Here is a 21,672-nt window from a genome sequence, read left to right as displayed (position 1 = left end):
AATAAAAGACAATAAAAAATAATATCTCAGCCTTCCAATTTAAAGGTAATATTTGTAAATTTTCCTATAAAACATAAGTTTGACAGTTATGTTGCTGACATATTTTCTGTAAGAGCTATATAATAATACTAACTGTACTTTATTCTAGTTACTATCCGATCATTGTCTTCAGCTGAGGATTTACAATGACAATGATGTTAACTGCACTTTTGTAATCTGTTAATGATATTGTTTCCGACTTGAACAGTGTAAACTTGCCTTTACTCTTAAGCTTTATCTGGATATTTCAAGAACTTCTACAGATTGTTCCATCTCTCTCTCTCTCTCTCTCTCTCTCTCTCTCTCTCTCTCTCTCTCTCTCTCTCTCTCTCTCTCTCTCTCTCTCTCTCTCTCTCTCTCTCTCTCCAGGGACATAGGAGTCTGGGGTTAGGCTACTCAGCCTTGTCACTGAAGGTGAGGATGACCAGCCTCATTTGCCGCTGAGTGATATAATGAGAGCAATACACTTTTACCTGCTCTCGATTATAAGCCCTTACAAGCTTAATCCGACAGTAGCGTAAACCTAGTAAAACACCAGGCGTCATTTGATTATGAGGTTACTACCCAATGTAGTATATGATTTCTTGGTTTACTGGAAGCCATTTGTCTTGTCACTCAGCGTAGTCACATGAGAGCAGCCCTACGTCGAGTGAGTGGATGGTTAACATTCACACCTACCTCACAGTTTCTAGTTGCTTCCTAAATTCAGTTATGCTGGAGAGAGGTATGGAAGAGCAAAACAGTATATAGTACAGTACATGTCCGGCAACAGGTTGTCTGCTGTCATATGTAAAGATGTTCTGGGTAGCCTAATAGTTAAAGTAACGCCTTTGACGGACAGGTTCTTACTTGCTGACTCATGATATTAGTCGCCGTATAGCCGTAGTCAGTAGGCCTACTTCTACAGTCTTGCAGTTCCATCACAATCTTTTACTAAAGAAAAAAAAAGAAAAATCAAGCATTGGAATTCTTTTTGTGAGTTCGTAATCCCAATTGTGCAAATGGACATTAAACAATTATAAATCTATATCAGAAACTCCACATCCCAGGCACTTCAAACTCATTTGTTATTTATTCCAGGGTCAGAGAAGCCGTTGAACAAAAACAAATAAGCATTTGCAACAAAATAGTACTAAATATCCATAACATGAAAAACTGGATAAAATATCAGCCCAAGAAAGTGATGTTGAAAGGCAATGTGACGGAGGTGCTGACAACCATTGCTTCTCCGTGATTCACTGTAGATCAAGACGTGGAAAAAATACATAACTAAGTACCTATCAACCTGTGCAAAGTATTAAACAATTATTCGTAACTGACAAGCAGGGATGCCATAAACATGTTTCTCATGCCAGTATGAAGTGTTTTCTTTGGAAACATTGAAATGATGGACAGAGTAATAACGTATCACATAAAATGTGGTTCACAGATGACAAATTACTGAAAATGCAGTTAAATTACTTCCACAGCATTATGCTAAACCAAACAGATAGGCTGAACGGTAAAAGCAAACAATATAAAAGCAAAGCAACATAAACATCAAATCATCATGGCCAAACTAAGCAATATTCAAGATAACCACCAAAATAAAATCGGTTCCGAGATGTGTCCCCATGAACAGTTTGACTGGGAACCCGGCCCGGCGCTGTTGGGGTGAACATTAGAATCAATAGCACCATGAATCTGAGCCATGCAGTGCCCCCGCCAGGACCTGCTCTCACCACCACCAACCTGTGTCGTTTCCAGAATGTGAGTGGGGACATTATTCTCGTGTCTTGCCGTGAGAGTCGTCCCACAGGGGTGATACTGGTGGCGAGTGGTGATAGAGACACGGAGGACGACTATGTGTACGACTACCAGCACTATGGCAATTTGACGGATGAACAATGGGGTCTGGTACGACAATTGAACCTTTACTATGTACCATTGCTGATCGTGGTGGGGTTTGTTGGCAACCTTCTGTCGTGTGTGGTGTTCCTCAACACGCGGCTACGCATGAGGTCCTCCAGCTACTACCTGGCAGCATTGGCCATCGCTGACGTCACCTATCTCTTCATCCTGTTCCTGGTGTGGCTAGACCTGCTCGGCTTCAACACCTTCAACATCAACGTCATGTGTCAGGTGGGTGGCCACTTATGTCTTGGTAAACTTATTAAAACTGAGATGGTAGCGATGTTACAGTAGGAACACAATATTTCAGAGGGATATTAGTGGAACTATTGTGAGCATTTTATGTGATTATCTTCCCTGCCGCAGTAGAGAGTGTACTGTAGTCAGTAGCTAGGAAGGAATGACAAATAGTGATCCTTACCTTCATTAGGGCTTAAACAAATGACCACTAGAATTTAGGGGCTTGCAAACAACTTTGTCCTATTTTGCTGACATTTGCGGCATCTTCATGAAGTTTTAGGTACAAGTTGACACTTATCCTCTCACAGTGAAGGTATTACTGTCGTGTTTTCTTCCCTTCTCTCTCTTCCCACTTGTATGGCAAGAGAGATGGACCGTAGGATGGCATCCCTCCCCAACACACACACACACACACACACACACACACACACACACACACACACACACACACACACACACACACACACACACACACACACACACAGCTGCCTGCTTGACTGTATTGCCATCCGTCCTTACCAAAACCTCTGCCTCAACCCACGCCACATCCCCCACAACTACCAACACAACACCACCATCATAACTCCACCACAACCCGCACTGAAACCACCCCCACAATAGCCCCATCGCCCCTACAACAAACCCATCACATCCAGACTTACCCCATCACCACACCCATCCGAACCACCATCACCAAAACTGTCGTAATTCTTTCCTGTATCCGCCTTAGCTTGTTACTGTAAGGGAAGATTGTGATTTAAAGCTAAATGTCTGCACTAATGGCTCGTCCAGTGAAAAGGTGTAAGTCTAATCCTTCTCCTTCTCCTCCTCCTTTCCTTCATTCTTTCTTTCTTACTCTTCAAGCTAGTGTCTGTCAGGTATTGCAGGAACACTCTGTATCATCCTTGTCCCTGTGCACCCAGTAGTGCAACGTGGGACCTTGATGTAATATTTGCTGCTGTGGATCATGTTGTAAGGGATGATTGGCACTGAACAAAAGCTGTTTATCAGCCAGAATGTGAAACATGTAGCTAGTTGGGTGAATCTAAGCTTTTGTTTTTTTCTTCTCCAGCTTCAAAGGTACCAAGAATCATTATCAAACTTTAAGAGTGTTGCATCAAATCCTTATTCTTCAGTTTGAGAAGTGTAATTCCTTGTGTTCTTATTTAGCTTTGGAGGTACAAATCAAAGTCTTTTTATTCTTCTTGAGAGGCATGATTCAGAGTATTCTTCATATCCCTCTTCAGCTTGGGATCTATAAATCTAAATCCGCTTGTTATCATTCTTATTCTTCTTTAGCTTCAGAGGTATAAATCAAAATCTTCTTTTTATTCTTCTACTTCAAAGGTGTAAGTTTGTCTTCTTTTCATTCTTCATTTTGATAGGCATAAATCTAAGTTTTTCTGCTCTTCAGCTTGAAAGGTATAAAGCTAAGGCTCGTTCTTCATCTTTTTCTTCTACTTGGGAGTTATAAATTAAAATCCAATTCCTGTTCATTTTCAGTTTGTTAGGTATCAATCTAAGGCTTCTCATCTTTGAGACTGAGAGATATTCGTAGAAGTCTTCTGTAGTTTTCTGCCGTGGGGGTGTAAAACTTTTGCTGCTTGAGAGGTGTAATTTGAAGTCATTGAGCCAGGTAGACGAAGGCGATGGTCATTATTTTTGTATGAAATGTATCTGTGTATGTATATCTGTCTGTGTCGAAAACTCAAATCTCTGAAAGTATTGATTGTATAAGGAAAAGTTATTAATAAAAGTTGTTTAGAGTCACAACTTGAGTTCACATGTCACTCAACCAGCATTGGGAGTCATCCAGGATGGATATATGATAGTAAAGTGTTCATCTAACAGTACCAGTACAGTCTACCAGGATTACAGAAGACGGGTAGTCTTGTTTTTTTATGACTCCTCAAGCACAAATCGAAGACTTCCTCTTGTTAACAGCTTGAAATGTACTCGGTAGTGTCCAGCTTTCTAAGTGTGTGACTAACAGTGGTGTTCAGCATAATATGAGTGGTTCATAGTAGTAATAGCAGCAGTAGAAGTAGGTAGGATCAAAGATGCGACCTCCTACTCACATCATGCTGGAGCGACAGCCAAGGAGCCAAATCATCCCTCCGAAGGTTCTCTGTGCTTTGTATGAGGGGCACAAGAACACCACCACGTAGGTCAGTCTCGGTGAAGAGCATGGACTTTGAGGCGATGATATAAAGTCACTACCGCTGGCTGGGAGTGTGTGGCTTGATACTGAATGTATTAACTTAAGCGGAGAATTTTTTTTTTCAGCTGCCGTTGGTGACCAAAGTCGTTAGCGTGTTTATGGCCAACGTAGTGTATGAAGAACAGTAGTCTTATTCTTCATAATACAGATAAAAATGGATGGAGGTTATGTCTTTATTATAAGCAGCAGCAGCAGCAGCAGTAGTAGTTGTAGTAGTAGTAGTATAGTAGTAGTAGTTGTTGTTGTTGTTGGAGTAATAATAATAATAGTAATAATAATAATAATAATAATAATAATATTATTATTATTATTATTATTAACAATAATGATGATGATGATGATGATGATGATAACCTTTCCCACCAGCTTGAGATCTACCTAGGCTCGGTATCAAGTTCCCTGAGTGTGTGGCTGACAGTGGCATTCACAGTAGAGCGGTTCATAGCGGTACAGTACCCCCTCCAGCGGCCCACCGTATGTACCGTGCACCGGGCCAAGACCATCATTACATCACTGGCAGCCTTCAGTATTACAGTGCACCTCTATGTCTTTGTCACAGCGGGCGTTATTGTGCACTACGATGAGGTGAGTGGGACATTCAGTGTTCCCCAGCACTTTCATGTTTTTGTTACAGACGGCGATATTGTGCAACATAAGGTAAGGAAGGACATGAGCCTTACCCTACACTGCCTTCGTCACGGCTTGCGTTATTGTGCACGACGATCAGGTGGGTAGGGCCGGCAGGGTTGTAGTTCACCTCTATGGCACAGTGGGGGATTATTGTAGCCTACAGAGCCATATGGTGAGTGAGGCTTACAGGGTCATAATTCACTACTATGCCATTTTTACAGCGTAGGTCATACAGCACCGAGATGAGGTTTGGTGTCATACTGAATCATGTGAATTATGCTCTCTCTCTCTCTCTCTCTCTCTCTCTCTCTCTCTCTCTCTCTCTCTCTCTCTCTCTCCTTTTGTGTCATCCAGCATGAGCGCATTTTAGTCGGCGTTAAACTGGTGAATAATTTAAGTGTTAATTTGTATTGACAGAAATAAGACTAACTTTCAGGTAAATTTTCATCCCAGTGAACATTATCAGTAAACTTATTGGCTTCTATATGATCTGTTGACTGAACCAAACACACCATTTGGCGTTAGTCATAATAAAACACAGCCATTCTTGTGTGTGTGTGTGTGTGTGTGTGTGTGTGTGTGACAGAGAGAGAGAGAGAGAGAGAGAGAGAGAGAGAGAGAGAGAGAGAGGCTACTAAGCTCAATGAATTAACCTGGTTGTAGCCTTAATTTTTCTGTCTGGTGTAATTTTATTTCAGCTAAACCATTGAATCTGATTTAGATCTAAGTCCTTTGCTGCAATAACGAATTTCTTACTCTTGCTATTATCAGTTGGTTTTCTTCAACATAAGGAAGCTTAACGAATGTGAAGGGCTTAGTATTTGTTTTATCCAATCTCTGAAGTTCAAGCAGTTTTTCTGGTCAGTATTTATTTACCAACTTCCTCTTGTACGTTTCTGTTGCCTAAGAAATGTGTGTGTGTGTGTGGGGGGGGGGGTGCTTGGAGAAGTTGTTTTATTTTTACTTTACCTTGATTTCTGCAGCTCTAGTAAGGTATATAATGACGGGGACGAGTGTGATAGTAGGGTGATATTGGACGCCATGGTTTTGACCAAAGTAATGTTATTTGTATTAGCTCATAACGTTCGACTTTCTTTAGGATGCATTAGTTTAGATTTCTTAGCTATTAATCAATGGTCACCTAATGTAAACAACACCTAAGCTTGCCTATATTAAGTGATTAGCTGATGGTGATCCAGCTACTTCCCCATGAATAGCAAAAACTATGACGTAAAATCACAGCCGAACACCTACGCCTCCTCATTAGTTATTTTATGAGCGGAGGTGAAATTAGAATGTTTTAACTTAATATCTGTCCGCGATTCAGGAAGGTCACCTAGGCAAGGAAGTAAGGTAAGAGCACACACACACACACACACACACACACACACACACACACACACACACACACACACACACACACACACACACACACACACACACACACACACACACACACGTCCGATTATCCAGGTTCACTAATATTCTTCCGAGTTTTAATATGGAAGTGCATTGAATATATCTCTGAAAAGTTTCACCCACCATTTATGTGAAAACGATGGTCTTTATTAGGCATATAATATAGCGCGACGCAGGAGAGTCTATCGTTGTTGAAGGTAAAATTATCAGTACATGGAATTTTGTAATACATTTCCTGTCAGAATAAACACATTTCACTGAATCACTTTTAATTCGAGGGCTTAATTTTCAACAATGGTGACGTATGCGTCTTTGTATTATAACTGACACTCAGTGTTTGTGGATCAAATAGTGATACACTGAATAGAAAAGTAATGATGGATTAAGAATTGGGTGAACCAGCAATTTTCTTTGAGCTCCGATACCTTAAAGTTTGCTAAGTGCATCTTTATCACAAATCCTTGAGATTTGCAGTTGAAAATGAACTGTTGTTATGTTAAAAGACGAATTTGCAATGCAAGGTGCTGCATGCATACATCAAAATATAGTTTATATGTAGAATCGACAGCAGAAGTTCATCCCTATCAGCGTGTGCCCTACGAGCCTATTGACCTGGTATCATTGTGTGACATAGAGTTGCCTGGTGTGGTTTAAATGGATAATATTTAATATCTGTGAGTCAGAGATGAACTATGACTCAGTTTAAGATAGTATCAATGTACAGCAGGTTGGATGATATTCTTAAGGGAACACACAAGAATGCAACATCGCAAGCAGTTAGTGGTATTTCCGTACGGTACATGTTTTGTTAGTGTAGAATATGTTTTTCCACTATTTTTTCTATGAAATTTCGATAGGTTTTTCTTTACTGCATGGTAGGCCTTCTCGCTTTTTCCTAAGAGGTTATGCTATAGGGCTGGGGGGGGGGGGACCTTCCTCTTTTCTACCCTTGTCTTTGAATCATAGACTAGTAGTTACTCAGTTATAGCTTATCCTTTAGCAAACAGCCTCGAAAGGGCTGACTAGTCTGTTGTTGTTGTCTGTATTCCTTTATACCCCTTTGTATGGTGCTGGAGAGCAAACCCTTCACGCGGTGGCGCCAATATAACTGCCCGTTGTTCAGACGTCCCTGCTCCTTTCCTGTTCACCGAAAAAAGGATGGTGGACCACAGGAAGGTGACAGCTTCGGCCTGTGGTCCACCGAGGGCATGTTTAGACGAACCTGGGACCACAGCAAAATCATAAAACCACGGTATCCCAAGTTAAAGGCTTCACACATAGAGATGGATACAGCCTTGTTGGATACAGAAATGACATTAGTTATACCCTATTTATATTTCTGTTGACAAACTTGCGCCACACCTCCAGGTAGCATGCTGAGCTGTGATTGGGTGACGTGAGTTTGAAAGTGACACTAAAAGCATGGAAGATACATAGCATTACCTTCATGCTGCAATATCAACCACCCACTGGTAAAGGGAGTTTGGAATCATGAGCTAAACTAAACTAAAGCGCACCTTAGAAGTAGAATATTATGGTTTACTCTGCCTTTCAGATCGTAATTTGTCCCAGGTTTTCGTCCTATTGCAGTTTATTTCATGCAGTTGAGTGACAGAAATAGGCAGTGCTGCGGCTCTAAATCCTCCCAAGTACTCTTTCGTGACTAACATTACTCGTATGTTACAGTGTTGATTTGTTGTAATAGCACAGCTTTCAAGACGAAGAGACAGCGATTCTAGGCCAAATCAGTATACTGTATAAGGATAATAGTACCGTGAGAGAATGACAGCCGTATTCCTACTCACAAAATCTTACAGTAATCATCAACCGTCTTTTTTTATTGTACTTTTTTCGACTGCCATTTAACAACCACATTGGGCTGACCTGGAATACAACTTGATGAATACCGTTCACTCTGTTATTATGATGATGGCCTTTGAGCCCTAAGATGATCGGTCACGACAAGGAATATAACTGCGATTCTTGTTGACTTGGGAAAGTGAAGGTTATCATGCTGTTACGTACCAGCCTGTAAACAAGGACTGGGATATTCAAGCACACTTACGACCATTCCCCAGTTGTAACTCTGGTTTTGATTTGCAGGGAGGACAAGCAGGCTGTCGAATCTACCTGTTCCCTGTTCTAACTTCATGAATAAATATTAGTTAAGAGATGAAAATTATCGCAGATTATAGTTGTATTCTGCAAGGTCAGGGGAAGGAGTGCAAAATCTTCCCATGTCCAGTTCGTCTTGTAAAAATATATTGAAGTTATGGAGACTTTGCCAGCACAGTTTCAGTAAATGCTTTCCTTAAGCCTTCCGAATATGTGTCAGAACCTAACGCGATATTACCACATGACTTTTTTCATCCACCATACTCATAAAGGTTTTCAAACTTAACAATGTTACTCCTTGCACCACTGAATCATAAACCAACATCAGGTCAATAATCACCGATCAGTCAAGATACAAAAGAAGTCTCGAATGTACACAAACATATCCACAAAATCACAAACATATCCACAAAATGATAACATATTTTGTATCACTAGGAAAATAAAACATCAAATATCAGCAACTGTGTGATTTAAATATGTGATACTTAAAGCAGTTATATGAGATTGCAGGACTGGTACAATCGTGGAAAAGATGAAAAAGTACATTTACTGTAAAAGCATACACCAGATAACAATTCTGATATGTAAGCAATAAATGGGGTGGAACAGTAATGCTTACCAAGGTACATATGCAGTAAAGACTGTCACATGTAAAGTGTTTTGACATATTAACTATTACTTTAGTCAAAGGCAGGCCAGCAGGATTAAATATTGTAAGTACAGTCGACAGCAGAAGTTCGTCCCAATCAGCGTGTGAGCTGCGAGCCTACTGACCTGATAACACTGTCAAAATTGCCTGGTGTGGTTTAAATGAATATTATTTAATATTTGTAATTCAGAGATAAATTATGACTCAATTAAAGATTATATCAGTATACCAATACACCAGTCCTGTATGAGACAGCCCTAGCATGTATTCAGTATGGACGGTGGGTGTTAGCGCCGAAGTGGTGACATGTAGAGGTGTATGGTATGTAGGAGGACTACTGGGCCTTGAAAGCAGGCTGTGAAGCCTATGCCCAGAGTCGGCCACATTAAAAAAAAAAAAATACAGCTGGTGGGATGATATTCTCACTAACAAATGTGACGTTAGTGTAGTAATATCATTTCACAGGGACTTGGACGCCAAGGAGTATTACTATTGATTGCCAGCGAGCATTTTAGGAAACATTATAATTTATCATGCATACTAAAGATAGGGTTACAAGACTACGAAACCACTCAGCCAGCAGAGAAACGTCAATATAGTGCATGTTTCGTGAAGACCGTGAGCTCTCTAAATCTTGTCTCTTCCTGCACTCACACATCTCCCTTTTCTAGTGTTCTGAAGTCACGCTCTGCCATCATCTTCCCACTTTTTTTTTTCTAATGCTGAAAATTTTATTTTTCTAAGTAAAGTACCGTAAGGAATCAAATAAAAATCATTCAGTGAGCATCGTTTTTCCTCGTTCACAATTATCGGTCATCGGATAATTCATAAACACAGTTGTCATTAACAGGAACTGGTGGTCATTGTGGCAGTGATGGGACAATGCTCGTTAACATTTACATAACAATTATATAGCCATCGTTAATATCACTGCTCTAAATCCCCTTCCTACCAACGACCTTCCCGTCTTCGCCCCCTCACCCCCTCCCACACACACACTTTTCACCTTTCTCCTTTCCACCAGTATCCATCACTCCTTCCTCGTGTTCTTCCACTCCCTCCTACCCTTACCCTCCCTTTCTTAACCCAGTCCACACCACCACCATCCCACCTTCATTATGTCCCTTCTGATTTGTTTTATCTTCATTATGAAAGACGATTCTTAATGTGAATGCAATTGTCACACCAGGAATGAAAGACATAAGTGTGACGGTTTGATAAATTATAATTATACTGTATTACAGTGTTCAGCACTTGTAGGGGAGGGGAAAAAAAAAACTATGCAATCGATTCCAGTTTACAAAAAAGCATTCGGGCAATTTTTTTTTTTTTTTTTTTTTTTAATCAATGCAAAGTCGTGCTTCACTACCCCTGCATTATGCAAATCTAACTGATCTGAGTACGTGAAGGGAATGGTGAAGAAAGGTAAAAACAAACAATGTGGTACGAAAAGAAACAATATTTTTGAGCTATACAACAAGCATAATCAGTTTATTACATGTGGGATTGTTTGGTCGAGTTGTGGAGGACTCTGTGGTGCTGCACATGGAAAATCAGTTGTCGTTCTTCTTCATTCTTCGTCAAACTACTGTTGTAGTCTATTGCCAGTTTGAATGCCCACTCAGCAGCGTCATTGACCACTTTGAGGTGGGCCATGACATCAGGAATGGGGCAAAGGTCATTGATGCTTGTCGGAGTATCCAGCTTCAAACACTGGAAGAGGTTTTTCGACTTCTGGGTGACAAACTTAGAGCTTCTCAGATCTGCTGCCTTATCAGTCGTCTTCATGTTCAAACGGCACAGACCCTTCTTCCTCGGCAGTGCTGTGGTCATATTTTTCAGCATTTCCTGTTTTTCCTCAGCAAAGACTTTGTCAGAATACATGGCTAGTGGAACCAGTTCCTCACTGAGGTACCAGAGGTGGCTTTTGATTTTTTGTCCAGTGCCTTCTTTGCTACAATTGGATCCACCTCTTTGAATTCTTCAAACTTCTTCAGGAGATTGAGGTCATTGATTGGAGCGTCGACAGCATTTGGGGCTTCAAACCAGTGCATCACACAGACAGTGACAAGGAAGACACAGATGCGTTTGATGGCCTCTTTTTGACGCCATGTGAAGGAGAAGGATGCTGCATCCTTCAGTTGAATTCTGAAAAGGAAAATCTTGAGGCAGTAAAGGCCTTTGGCCATCCAACGTGCTCTGTGATAGGCACCTGGACGGTGAAAGGTCATCCGTGCTGGCTTCTTGCCGAGGTAAGCCAAGGACAGCTGGAGGACTCATGGTAGTCATCATGGGGTTGCGCACGATCCATGTGGCTGAGTATGAAGTGTTCAATGTTCTCGGCTCTGTTGGCAATCCATGACTGAGATTTTTCATCTAGATCATCATCGTAGGGATCGAAGGAAACTGTGTCAATTTTGTTCCAGAACTCTTTGAATCCACCGAAGAGAGTAATTTCAGGACCAGAAGAAGAGAAAAGGAGGTCAAAGATCCCTGCCACTATGAGTTCACACATCTGGTGCCTGCATGCCATGAACAACAGCGGGACTTGGAGACCTCTTTCAGTGACAAAGCAAGCTCTGCTGTGAACCCCGGTGTTAGACGATGTAGTATCAAAGCAGAGCCCTGCAATCCAGGGCTCCATTTCCGGCCATTCATCTAGAGTTCTTAGCACTGCCGCTCCCATTGCTTCGCCCGTTCCAGCAGGGATCTTCGGGATCGCCAGGATCTTCTCCGTACCAATCCCTGTAACAACAATTGCCAGGCGATCACTGTGGCCGGCACCATCGATGTTGGGCGACAGCTTTCCATCAAAATGGAGAATCATGGGTGTTTGTGGCTGGAATTCTTTTTTGATCTTTTCATCGATCTCATTCCTTTATTCCTTCCGAACAGAGTTGAGAGATCCGATAGACAACGTGAGTTCCCCCACGTCAAGCCCTGCTGCGATCAAGGCGGGAGGTACCACTTGCACTGCAACTCATGTTGAAATGAGGCATGGGTTTGAGAAGGCCAAAGGAAAATTGCAAAGTATGGTGTAGTTCCAAATGTAGTGGAACTGAATAAGCACTTTGCCCTTCAAGTTCCTAAAGGTACGATTTTTCTGAACACCCTAATATATATATATATATATATATATATATATATATATATATATATATATATATATATATATATATATATATATATATATATATAATATTACACACACACACACACACTTGGTTACCACTAGTGCACACAAACAGCCATTATAATTGCAGAACAATATATCCTCCAATTCAATAAAGACTTTATGTTCTACTCGTTGACTTTCCCCAGCCTTGACTCCATCCCCATCTCCTCCCTCCTTTTCTCTGTATCCTTCCTTCTCTCCACACCTATATTCTTTAAGAGAAATTTCTATACCTCTGCCTCTTTCCTTTGTGCACACTGTTCTTTCTTTAATACTCCTCTTCATCAAACATTTTGTCCCCATTACCTCACTGCTCATCGAATATGAACCAGAAATTCAAGGGCAAAATTAGAATTAGTTCTGAGTTACTGTTACGTAGGACGTAAATACTATGATGATCTTTCGGTCCCTAACTGCGATGTCGTTATCGTTGTTTCGTAAATGAGTTAAACCATAAACCCTTACAAATGTTGTTTTGTAATCTCATCCCTAGTACCCAAAATGATTTAAAATGATTCATATAATATACTTTGGCAACATTAATAAAAATAATCCTTTGCGTCCGTCCCTACTAAAAAATATTCATACAGTTACATCACATTTGTCATTAATTTGGAGAAGAGGAAGAAATATCAGTCATTTTATTTTTGTTACTCAGCTATGAATGTGGTGAGCTGAGGATTAGAAGCTAGATACTTATCTAAACTGCCTTTAAATGTTATTACTATGTCACGTTCTACCACATTTCTATGTAATTTGTTCCACGTTTGCAATTCTGTTAAACCAAAAAAAAAAAAAAAAAAAAAAAAAAGAAATGAAAGAAAATCTTATATTCATTTGCTTAAGAACGCTGGTGAGTAATTTTATAGCCATTACTTCTAGTGCAATTTGAGGGATTTGTTTTGAAGTATTTATCAGCTGTCATATTAACATGTCATTTAAAAGTCTTGTATAGCCTACTCTAAGATTCTCCCTGTAGTGAGGCCTTACAGCTGTGCGTTGACAAGTTAAACACTTCATTCTTCCAAACATTCCACGTGAGGTTTGTTCTTCAACCGAGGTATCATTTTTGTTACCCTTCGTTGCACTCTCCCCTGTTTCTCTTTAACCATTGCTGATAATATAGTGACCACATTGCACACAGTACTCCAGGTGTGGGTGTACTATTGAAGTGTGCAGGAAGTGGATTATTTTATCCGATCTGAATTCGTGTGTTCTGCCAATGGATCCTGTTACTCGTAGTTGGTTAGATTTCTCTACCGCCTCTGTGCAGAATGGATTGGTTTAAAATTGTTTGTTGGTATTACTCCTAAACCTTTTTCTTGGTTCACTTATTCATGTTTAGTACCAGTCATACTATAGATAACCTTTTCATGTTTCCTTCCAATATTTAGGACCTTGCATCAATTATCTTTTAAATACATTTCCCACGTTTGAGCTCCGTTGACAGTCTATCAATATCTCGCTAAATTTTGTCTTTTTTTTCCGGCGTTCCTCCTCCGATGCCAGTATTTGTAACATCGGCAGACTTGGACATTTTACAGCAACAAAAAGCTACATCAATATCACTTATGAAAATTAAAAACAAAATAAGTCTCAAATCTGAACTTTGTCACTCCACTTGTAACATTCATTCAATTTGATTCTTTGCCATTTAATCGTATAACTCTATCTGTCCTGTAAACCAGTTTTCTTTCCACATTTTTACATTGCCAGTGACACCATGGGATTTTAGTTTCTCAACAGGCCTTTTATTGGAAACTATATCTAATGCTTAATGGAAATTTTGACATTAAATTTCATAGGCAAATTTCGTTTTATCGTACGTCAATATTATTGAAAAATCGAGGGAATTGGTAAGACATGAATGAATATTCCGAAAACTAAGGAATGAGTTATAAAATTGTTGTAGATGTGGAACAAATTTCTCTCTTGTTATGGCTTGCAACAACTTTCATACTACTTGCGTTAAAGTCATTGTATTGTATGGTGCTTTCCATTTTGGGATTCATTACCCCTTTAAATATCGGAGTTATATAATCTTAGTTTCCATTTATTAGGTACAGTGCCAATCCCCAGTAGTATGTAGAAAGTTTTGATTGAAGACGTCAATAGTTTCATTCTTTGCATCTTTTAATCATGGGGATATCTTATCTGCCCCAAGTGCTTATCTTAAGTTTGTTGATTGCAGTGCTACATCGCTGTCGTTATTACAACTTCTCACATCCTTGTGGGAAGTTTTCTTGTTTTTGTCAATATTATGAAGAACTCCACATCCTGTGAAGTTCTTACTGACACTGTAGATATTATTTTGGGGAGAGGGGAGGGACAGGGAGAAGATCTAGAAGGCTGGCTTTCCAAGACCGTTTGAGATTGAGATTTGAAAGTTTCTGGAGTGTTGTATCTTGGTTGGAGACTTCCTTTGACAATTTTTTTTTCCTAGCACTAGCGACGCACTAGTGCCCTCTGTTATTTTTTTTTTATTTATTTTTTTTTTTCAGTTTTTGCTCTCCTGCACAGCAAAGACTACTGAATCGGTTGCTTTGCAAATGTTTCAGTACAAAGTCGTCAACATATACTAGTGCACCTGGATACTGATACTGAGATCTAAGAAATACTTTTTGAGATACTGAGGGAAATAAAAATGGCCGCCTCATGCCTGAGAGTGCTAAATCGGAAAGTATTTGGCTGATTTTGACCAAACTCGGTGGAAATGTAGTGGGTCATGAATGAACATGATTTGCATTGTATGAGCGAGCTTCACCTTGATCTCAAGGTCACAGGTCAAAATCCATAAACAAATTTGAGTCATACCAAAAGTCCTCTATTATTAGATAAACAGTTATAACAAGTATTTTCATGCGGAATGTGGAGTTCTTTGAATATTCCGCCAGCAATTTAAGAATTCTAGTTATTTCTATTATCATTATTGTTATTATTATTATTATTATTATTATTATTATTACTATTATTATTGTTATTATTATTTGCAGTAGTTGTAGTAGTAGTAGTAGTAGTAATAATAGTAGTAGAAGTAGTAATAGTGGTAGTAATAGTAGTAGTGGTACCAGTAGTAGTAAAAGTAGTAGTAGTAGTAGTAGTAGTAGTAGTAGAAGTAATAGTAGTAGTAGTAGTAGTAGTAGTAGTAGTAGTAAAAGTAGTAGTAGTAATCCGTCACTTTTTGTCTTCAATTTCCATAATACCTGCTGAGGAATTACATCACTGTGACTTTATTGCATTGACTCAGTTTCAAACCTTGATCTCATTTTCACGGTCTCAGATCCAAAAATGAATATTCAACCTCATCTTACACCAAAACTAATATAGATATATGGCCATGGATGGAAATCTTATGATATAATTATTTTCCAAACAATTGTATGAAAAGAATTTGAAGGTCATTCATGCATGACATTAAGATATGTTAGACGCCCCAGTTTTCAGTTCCTCCTCCATACAGGAAAGACAAAGCACAAATGGGGCACTCCTTACCCCTAGAAGTTTAGTTTCGTCCTGGATCATGTCTATGTACTTTTTGGTGGAAGTTTGACCATCGTTTCTTTTTAGTTGTTAGAAAGAAGCGTTTCTGTGATTTTAGCCTATTTTTTCAAGCTCAGAAGTCCAAAAAGGCCCATAAATCATGAACTTTCCACTTCACTTTACTCCAAACTAATTTTACTTTTAAAAATAGGTCGTGGAAGGAACTCCCATTATAAAACTATTTTCCAAGCATTTTTCATCAGAGAGATTACCAATATGCCGGGAATCGAACCCAGGACTCTCAGGTGAGAGCCAGGCAGCATACCACTACACCACGACCAGGTAAAAGCTAACTCACGTTGTCACAAAAAATACAGGTTCTCTCTTCATTCTGACTTGCCGTAAGTGTTTGGGATAGATTAAAAGCATCTACTTGCCCGAGTGCCAGGGGGTTAACTCATCCTCTTCAGGCCCACAGTTGGGGGCGGAGGGACGTTGGTTACAAGATAGTGACAATGTGAGATAGCTTTTACCTGGTCGTGGTGTAGTGGTATGCTGCCTGGCTCTCACCTGAGAGTCCTGGGTTCGATTCCCGGCATATTGGTAATCTCTCTGATGATTTTTCCTGTGAAAAAAATACAGGTTCTCTCTTCATTCCAAGCATTTGTGTGGAAAATATTTGAAGGTCAGTGTTGTGTGACATTGCATTGCTTTGGACACCCCACTTTTCAACCGCTCTTCCATACAGGAAAAAGGAAAGCATAGATGAGGCACTTCTTGTCCTTAGAATATATGTTTGGTCCTTGACCAGGTCTGCATACTTTTTGCTGCCAAGCTGACGAACAGTTTTTGAGTTATTACACAAAATGATTGTTGTCCCAGTCAAAAATATTCTTATAGGCGGAGATTAAAAATGGTCTCTGACAATCACAGTCTTCTAATTATTATCATTATTATTATTATTATTATTATTATTATTATTATTATTATTATTATCATTATTATTATTATTATTATTATTATTGTTATTATTATTATTATTATTATTATTATTATTATTATTATTATTATTATTATCATTATCTGGTCTCTGAGAGTTACAGTCTTCTGATTATTATCATTATTATTATTAAAGTTATTATTATTATTATTATTATTATTATTATTATTATATAATTATTATTATTATTATTATTATTATTATTATTATTATTTTATTGTTAATTTTATTACTATTATTATTAGGTGAAAAGGGTGCGAAAGGGAGAGTCTGGGAAGGAAGAACGAGTAAAAGCAGAGGATGGAAGGATGTTAATTGAGATGGATGCAGTAAGGAAGAGATGGGCAGAGTATTTTGAAAGATTATTAAATGTAGAGGAGGAAAGGGTGGCTGAGATTGTGGCGGATGGAAGGGTGCAAGGAATAAATGTGTTGGGAGAGTTGAATGATTCTTTGATCACGAAGGAGGAAGTGGAGAAGGCAGTAAAGGAGATGAAAACAGGGAAAGCTGCAGGTATGGATGGGTGTGCTGTGGAATGCCTGAAGGGTGGTGGAGTGACTATTGTTGACTGGTTAGTAAGATTGTTGAATGTGTGCTTTGAGAAAGGTATGGTGCCAATTGACTGGGCAAGTGCTTGTGTGGTCCCGTTGTATAAAGGCAAGGGTGATAAGTATGAATGTACTAGCTTTAGGGGTATAAGTCTGTTGAGTGTTGTAGGTAAGGTGTATGGTAGAGTGTTAATTATGAGAGTTAGAGAGGGTACAGAGGGAGTGATTAGTGATGAGCAGTGTGGCTTTAGGAGAGGGAGGGGATGCGTTGATCAGGTGTTTGCTGTGAGACAAGTGTGTGAAAAGTATTTAGCGAAAGGCAAGGATGTGTTTTGGGCATTTATGGATTTAGAGAAAGCGTATGATAGAATTGATAGGGAGGCTTTGTGGACTGTTTTAAGATTGTATGGACTTGATGGTAGGTTACTAAAAGGGGTGAAAAGTTTTTATGTAAATAGTAGAGCATGTGTAAGAGTGGGAAATGCTGTGAGTGATTGGTTTCCCGTGAGAGTAGGGCTGCGACAGGGATGTGTGATGTCACCTTGGTTGTTTAATATTTACATGGATGGTGTTGTAAGGGAGGTGAATGCAAGAGTTTTAGGTGGTCTGAGTCTGGTAAATGTTGATGGTGGAGGTTGGAATCTGAAGCAGCTGCTGTTTGCAGATGATACTGCACTGGTGACTGATTCAGAGGAGAGATTGAGACAGTTGGTAGAGGAGTTTGGAAGGGTGTGTGAAAGGAGGAATTTGAAAGTAAATGAGAATAAGAGTAAACTGATGAAGTGTACGAGGTTGATAGATGGTAGGGGGATGAATATAGTTTTGAATGGTGAGTTGCTTGAGGAGGTAGATTGTTTTAAATATCTAGGGTCACATGTTGCTGTGGATGGAAGAATAGATGCAGAAGTGAAGTCTAGAATAAATGAAGTAGGAAAGGTGCTGTGAGGAATGAAAAAAGTGTTTAAATCCCCCCCGCTTAGTATGGATGTAAAGAGAAGAAGGCTGTATGAGGGTGTTGTGGTACCGACTGCATTATATGGGGCTGAAACATGGAATATGGGTGTAGCAGAGAGGGAAAGTTTGAATGTAATGGAGATGAGGTGTCTGAGGAGTATGTGTGGAGTGACGCGTATGGATCGGGTGCGAAATGATGAAGTGCGAAGGAGAACTGGAGTTGTTCAGGAGATGGCTGGTAGAGTTGAGCAGAGGGTGTTGCGATGGTTTGGGCATATGGAGAGAATGGATAATGAGCGATTGGTGAAAAAGATAACTAGATCTGATGTGAGAGGTGTAAGGCTGAGAGGAAGACCACGAATAGGATGGATGGATAGTGTGAAGAGAGCGCTGGATGCGAGAGGGATGTCTGTCGAGCAAGGAAGAGTGGCTGTGCGTGACAGAAATAAATGGAGAGAAATTGTGAATAAATAAGTGATGACGCAGCCCTGAGGGGATATTCTCCCGCATTTGGTCTGATCAGCTAGTCAGGTCAGGTGCGGGTAAGGGGATGGGTATGTTATGATGTGGCAGGGGTAAACCAGCTCTGCTGTCGGGCCCTGCTGCGAATGTCACTGATTGCATTGCGCAGTTGACCCTTGTGCGGTGTGGTGCGGTGAGGATCTGTCCGTTCTCCCCTTTGGGGCTAAGATGTGAATGAATGTGTTTAAATGGATGAGTAAATGGAGAGTGTGTCGTCCTGTCTCGGCTACCTCCCTTTCCTTGGGGGAAGCAGCCTAGGTATATAGATAGATAGAGATAGATTATTATTATTATTATCAGCATCATCATTATTGCTGTTGTTTTCACTACTACTACTACTACTACCACCACTGCTACTACTACTACTACTACTACTACTACTACTACTAAAATAATCTATCATTTGCCAGGCGCCTTAATCCCGTGAAGGGTGGCCACAAACAAATCGCCTCCATGTCGCCCTGTCTCCCGTCATTTCACTGCCCTCCCCTCAGCTCACAATCCCCTCTCTCATATACCTCCTCACTCCATCCTTCCATTTCAATCTCGGCCTTCCCCATTCTCCCCCCCTCCACCTCACCCACATACATTCTCCTCGTTAGTCTCTCGCTCTTCATCCTCTCCAGTTAGCCGAACCACCTCAGTGTATTTCTCCTAATGCTGTCTATCACATCCACATTGTTACATAGCCTATGATTTCATTATCCTTTGTATAATTCTAACGTACAGTGTTCTGCATGTTTGATCACGATTCGCCTCGTGGCTTCCATAGTGACCAAGCTTCCGTGTTCTACCTCACTCCCCCCTTCTCCTCTCTTATAGTAGAGTAAGTCGTTCTTTTTGTTGTTCAGAGCAGGAGTGTCAACTCTTTGTCCCCTGTGGCTTCATTTGCGCGTCCTTCTTACAAGTTGTATCAAGCTCTGCCGGCCCCTATATAATGAGCTCAGACTCTGCATTAATTGCCACTTAGATCTACTCCTCATTTTGTTCACATCTCTGTCCTCCCCTGTACAGTTATTATTATTTTTGTGAGTGTTCAGGAAGTCTCCAACCATCTAGCTGCTGTGTAATTTGAGTATAACTGTTATTACATTTTTTCTTGTACTGTATAGCATAAGGTGTTGGTTCGTGGGCCTGGTAAGGTTTTTGTGATTCATGTGGAGTTTTAGGTGTCAGCCATTATTAATAATATTTTGTATCTGTAATAATATATCTTGCATTAACTGAGCATTATCCGGTTTTCTCATTTTATCAGGGCTAACTTAGATAAATTTACTTTTGCTAATTTCGTGTTAATAGAGGCTATTGCAGTTAACCATATATTTAACCTGTTTTTTGCCATTACATTATCCTTATGAGTCCTGAATGTTTAGTTGTAAGTTTGAGCATTAAACTTTAACTTGTAATTTTACCTAACTCTTTTGTTTTGAACCTGGAACTTTGCGGGACAGTAGTGATTTTAGTATTCTTACTTGAAATGTTCATTATCTCTCTCTGTTCCGTAACAACATCCACACCACAACGCTCCTTCACTTCCTCATTTCTCAGTTTGTCTCTCCATGTGACTCCACATGCTTCTCTCAAATAGCTCACTTCCATTCCTCTCACTTTTGCCTTGGTTCCATCCAACAAGGTCCAAGCTTCATTTCCATACGTTAGAGTTAATATCACAATTCTATCATGCAGAGACTTTTTTACTGCCATGCTCACTTCCCTATTTCTTATCACTGCTTTCAAAGAACCAGCGACATTTCTTCATGTGTGGTACCCTATCAAGTACTTCATCCTCCAAACTTCCATCCTTACTCATCAAACTACCCAAGTACTTAATGCACTCACATTTTCCGTTTCCTTATCATCCAGTCTCACTGTGTATTCAGTGACCCCATTTCTCTCGAACACCATCACTTTATTCCTCCCTACGGTTACCTTCAGATTCCGTTTCTTACACACTCACCCAAACTCATTCACCAAGCCTTGCAACTCCCCTTTGTCTTCATAAAACAATACAATATCATCTGCAAACAACAATAGAGAAAGTTTTTAGATTCGGTCCTCTCTTATTAGGGCCACTACAACATCCATTGCCCTATCTTGTATCTCTTTTATAACCTCATCCATATACAAATTAAACAACCGTGGAAACATGACACATCCCCGTTTCAATCCAACATTCAGATTAAAAAAAACTCATTCAATTCACTACCCACACCCACTGCAGCATTAGCCCACTCGTACATACTCTCTCATGGCATTCAACAACTTCTCATATACTTAATATATTCTTAATATCTTCACATTCCTTGTCTATCCACCCTGTCATATGCTTTCTCCCAGTCCATGAAGGCCTCATACAACTTGTTTCCCTTCTCTAGAAACTTTTCCACTAAAGACCTAAGGATGAATATCTGATCTACACAACCTCTTCCCTTTCTAAAACCTCCCTGCTCATCTCCAAATAATTCCTCTGTTATTTTCCTAACTCTATCAACAAGTATCTTACCATATACTTTGCCTGTTAAACTTAGAAGACAGATGCCTCTATGATTATCACACATTTCTTTTTCCCATTTAGCTTTGTACAAGGGAATAATTATACCTGACTTCCAATCATCCGGGACTCTACCTTCCTCCCATGCCAATCTGCACATCTTCCATATCTATTCTTCTACTATCTCTCACCCATGCTTCAGCATTTCACCACACCCTCCATCATTTATTGGTGCTTTTCCCATTTTAACTTTCGTCACTGTTTCCACTACTTCCATTCGACGGATCTCTTCTTCC

At 39.9% G+C, this 21,672-nt stretch overlaps 1 protein-coding gene across 1 annotated transcript in view; it reads left to right on the top strand.

The window, feature by feature from the left end:
* The first annotated feature begins 1,716 nt into the window (after positions 1-1,716).
* The window catches only part of LOC145396226 (uncharacterized), a 144,826-nt gene continuing 124,870 nt past the window's right edge, over positions 1,717-21,672 (top strand). Inside the window, exons 1-2 of the mRNA XM_080269659.1 lie at positions 1,717-2,160; positions 4,757-4,975. Of these exons, the coding sequence (XP_080125785.1) occupies positions 1,717-2,160; positions 4,757-4,975 (663 nt within the window). The remainder of the gene's footprint in view (positions 2,161-4,756; positions 4,976-21,672) is intronic.

This window comes from Coenobita brevimanus, chromosome 35, assembly GCF_032717465.1.
Source record: "Coenobita brevimanus isolate Jiangsu-jjx chromosome 35, ASM3271746v2, whole genome shotgun sequence".
NCBI lineage: Eukaryota > Metazoa > Arthropoda > Malacostraca > Decapoda > Coenobitidae > Coenobita > Coenobita brevimanus.
The sequence above is the reverse complement of the archived record's forward strand: the minus strand, read 5'-3'. Positions and strand labels throughout refer to the sequence as shown.